The sequence below is a fragment of the Poecilia reticulata genome, linkage group LG5 (genome assembly GCF_000633615.1).
Source record: "Poecilia reticulata strain Guanapo linkage group LG5, Guppy_female_1.0+MT, whole genome shotgun sequence".
Classification (NCBI taxonomy): Eukaryota; Metazoa; Chordata; class Actinopteri; order Cyprinodontiformes; family Poeciliidae; genus Poecilia; species Poecilia reticulata.
The window spans coordinates 55,338-59,017 of record NC_024335.1 but is presented as its reverse complement, the minus strand read 5'-3'; the positions used below and the strand labels follow the sequence as shown (position 1 = coordinate 59,017).

Below are 3,680 nucleotides of genomic sequence, written 5' to 3'. Positions count from 1 at the left end.
GGTCCATCATCCGCCGCTCTATTGTCCCTGTGGGGCCACCATACTTTGGCCCGCTGGACCTTAGAAGTTTCCCTGCTGCTGATCTGAAATCTGGAGGAAACTGGAGCCGAAAGCAAAAAATCAATTAATCACACAATAACTTTAATTTAGTTCCATAACTACATTTAATACCATTTGGACCACAATTGTGAAAGAGATGGACCAATTTAATATCGTTGAAAACCCACATTTTGGAAAAAGCTGCAGACATTCGACTCCCAGATCAAAGTAATTTCTGCGGTTTTGTTTATTTATTCTGGATATTTAGAAAGTTGTCCAGTTCCAGCATTAATTTTAAAGGCTGTACTCGCTGCTGAGGCCTCAGAGGGCAGCGCCGGCCCGGCCCGCACGAGTTGGGCCAGCCAGCTGCTCAGTCAGCTCCCTCCTCAGCAGAAGCTGATGCAGGAAGTTCAGCTGGTCAGAACCAGAACCAGGATACCACTGAAGCCGGTCTCTTCCTGGTTATCACAGATGACTCACTGCTGCGTTTGCAGGTTTCATCATGTTGCACACAAAGTGTTGAAGCAGAGGGCGAGAACACGACTGCAACTCTTCATCGCTCGTCTTCCTCCCAGCACAGGCCTGGTTTGATTCAGAGGAACCGGACCTGAAGTCATGCTCCATATTTCATCATCACAGGATCCTCTGCTACACGAGGTTCTGGTTCTGGTTCTGATTGAGTCATCGCCTGTGGTTTGCTCAACAAATCAGACGAGTTGGGAACAAACTGGAAACTCCTTTATCTTTGCGTGACCAAGACAAAGGACCAGCAGAGCTACTGGACCAGAACCTCCCCCAACAGGGACCAGGTCCAGGAACGCTGTGAAACAGGACGTCAGTCACTAAAACACTAACAATCACTTTAAGGAAACCCGTTTGGGAAAAATCATCACTTTAGCCCAACATGTTGGACCAACGTTCTGGAAAATCTGCAATAAGTTCAGATCTATGTATCCTAACTAAATGTGGCGATCTGTTGATTTGCAGGAACTTAAGCCATCAGAAGGGGAGTGAGTCAGAGCGATTCTGGTTCTGGTGTGTTGGATCCGAACCGACTCGCTCCAGTGAGTCCAACTCATCCGTGGGAGGAAGAAACGTTCAGATTCAACTGGAAACCCGACATTTCCCAACCTGGAGGAAGCAGCCAAACGGGTCACGGCTTCCAACATGGACAACCGACTGACTGACTGACTGACTGACTGACTGACTGAACGACTGACTGACTGACTGACTGACTGACTGACTGACTGTTGTCAGCTGGTAAATCCCAATCCAGCCTCCCTGATGGCCGTTTTCCAGTAAAAACCTTTAAAAAAGGTTTTGTTGGCTCTGGTGGCCTTTAGATGAACATTTTGCTCCAATTAATTCACTAAAGTAATGTTAGTGTTGCAGTTTAGGCAATAAAATGTTTATTTTCTTATTTAAAAAAAGAATTGAGTAGTTTGTATATTTTAATGTATTTCTACTATTGCATAAAACTTGAGCAGCTAAATGGAAAATCTGCAGAATGTAAATGATCAGAATAATCGATAACTGAACACTGGCTTCGTGAACAGAGGAAGATGTGTGATGAAGAGCATAATTACCTTCATGTCGCTCATGATGAGCTGGAAAAGTCCTCCCAAGGCGCCGCATTCCTTCTCTACACCCGCATCCATTTTTCCACACGCTCCGGAAAAATACTCCAAACACTAAACTTTTCTTCTACTCTTCCAGTAAAAGCAAGCAAACAGGAAAAGGCGTTTTTAATCCCGCTCCAATAGAGTCAAATCGCCGTTTTTTATCCAGCAGAGGCGACTGGGTTGCAACTCAGGAGCCAAAGTCCAGCTTTTAAACAAACGGAGGAAAAAACACCAACTGCCGTTGGGCTGCACTCATCCGATGCTACCGGGCGGCCAGCTGGATAAACGCCCGGAACAACAACACATCGTGGCTAGAGACTCCAGCACTCTCCGGGAAAGTCTGACCGGGTTTCTGCGGTTGGCCCTGGCGGGTAACAGTCCCAGAAACCGGGAGAAGCGGCTCTTAAGCCCCGCTAACTCTGCTAGCCTCGGTTAGCATAAACTCCGCTAGCAACCTGTGACTGTGCGCGAGTCCGAACGGAACACGCACTCGCGTGACGCGTCCGAACGCACGGTTCGATCCGGATCAATCACGGCGACCGGATTCACCGGTCCGGGATCCTCTCTGCGATCCGGCGGGACTCTACAGCCGACTGTGTTTGAGTCCAGGACAGCGGCGGGATCATTTATTTTCCAGAGAATGTTGGTCGACAGAAGCGGCCGCGTCCCTCCGGCTGCTCCAACAGGAGTCCTAACCTGAACTGAACGAGATTCTCCCGGAGACTCCGTCAAGGCACTCGCGTTTACAAGCACCACATCCGGTGGGGGGTTTCAAAATAAAAGCCTACAGTGAACCACAAGCAACTGACATAAAATTAGATAGACAGAAAGATAGATGATGCAAATTGACGACCCACAAATATAACTAAAAATTACGAAAGAAAAGCAGCGCAGATAAAACTAGCCAATCAGTGTTTGAACTGAAGAAACACTGTAGAAAAACGTTTGGCCACTTCACTGCATCCCCAGCCAGACAGGGCTTTAAAGAAGAAATAAGATAACTTAGTGTATTGTAAAGTACAGTATGAGAGGAAAATTCAGGAAAATTCTGTCCTGTTTTTGTGTGATACCCCTAGGATTATGAGTTATATATTAGCTTCACAACTAGTAAAATTAAAAAAGTGGTACATTTACTTTGAAAGCCTTGGGACTTCCTGTCCGCGGTGCGAGGTGGCAGTTTGTTTGTTTTGCGTCCAGGGGGCGGAGCCACGGAGGATCAGGAAAGTTACCAAAACAAAAGGTTTTTCCACAGAGTCAGGACTTTCAAACGGGCTGAAATATGTTCTACTTCAAAGTTTAATATGCGGGAAACTGTTTGTGCACGAATACAGTATATAATACAGAATATAGTTTAACAAATATGTGAAAATCTCTGCAGGCCATCAAGTCAGCAGCTGATGTTCAAACGAACCCAGCATCAAAACAGCTAACATTTTCATCATCAGTTGTTGTTTACATCAGTTTTATACTAGTTGTAATTCAGTAAACAATCTTATTTATTAATTAAATGAAATAACATATTTCTTTGATCCAAATGGATGTTTCTTATATGTTACCACAATTTATATTTAAATCATTTCATATTTCCTGTGCAATAATCCGATTATTTAAAATATAACTGAAAATTTGAAAATATTCCTGATATTTGATTGGTTCACCTCTCACTAGCTCTGCTGTGGGCCAATCACACGTTAGCCCCGCCCACACAGTTTGAAGGTAAATTCAGGAGAATAATATTTAAACAAAAACTCAAATATCTTCTGCTTCTGATATACAATGACTACACGTCTTAAAGAACCATTTTTATGTGTACTTTGCATTAAAGTTATTATAAATATGCATAATTCATGTGACAGACTGGCCACCTGTCCAGGTGACCCGCATCTCGCCCGAAACGTTACCAGCATCTCCTGACCAGAAAATGGATGGATGGATGGATGGATGGATGGATGGATGGATGGATGGATGGATGATGGATGGATGGATGGATGGATGGATGGATGGATGGATGGATGGATG

The 3,680-nt window shown here is 44.5% G+C and overlaps 1 protein-coding gene across 1 annotated transcript in view; it reads right to left on the bottom strand.

Annotated features, from left to right (window-relative positions):
• Positions 1-2,386, bottom strand: part of mtss1 (MTSS I-BAR domain containing 1) — a 37,877-nt gene extending 35,491 nt beyond the window's left edge. Inside the window, exon 1 of the mRNA XM_017305021.1 lies at positions 1,626-2,386. Coding sequence (XP_017160510.1) covers positions 1,626-1,697 — 72 coding nt within the window. The 5' untranslated portion in view covers positions 1,698-2,386. The remainder of the gene's footprint in view (positions 1-1,625) is intronic.
• Between the last annotated feature and the right edge of the window lie 1,294 nt (positions 2,387-3,680).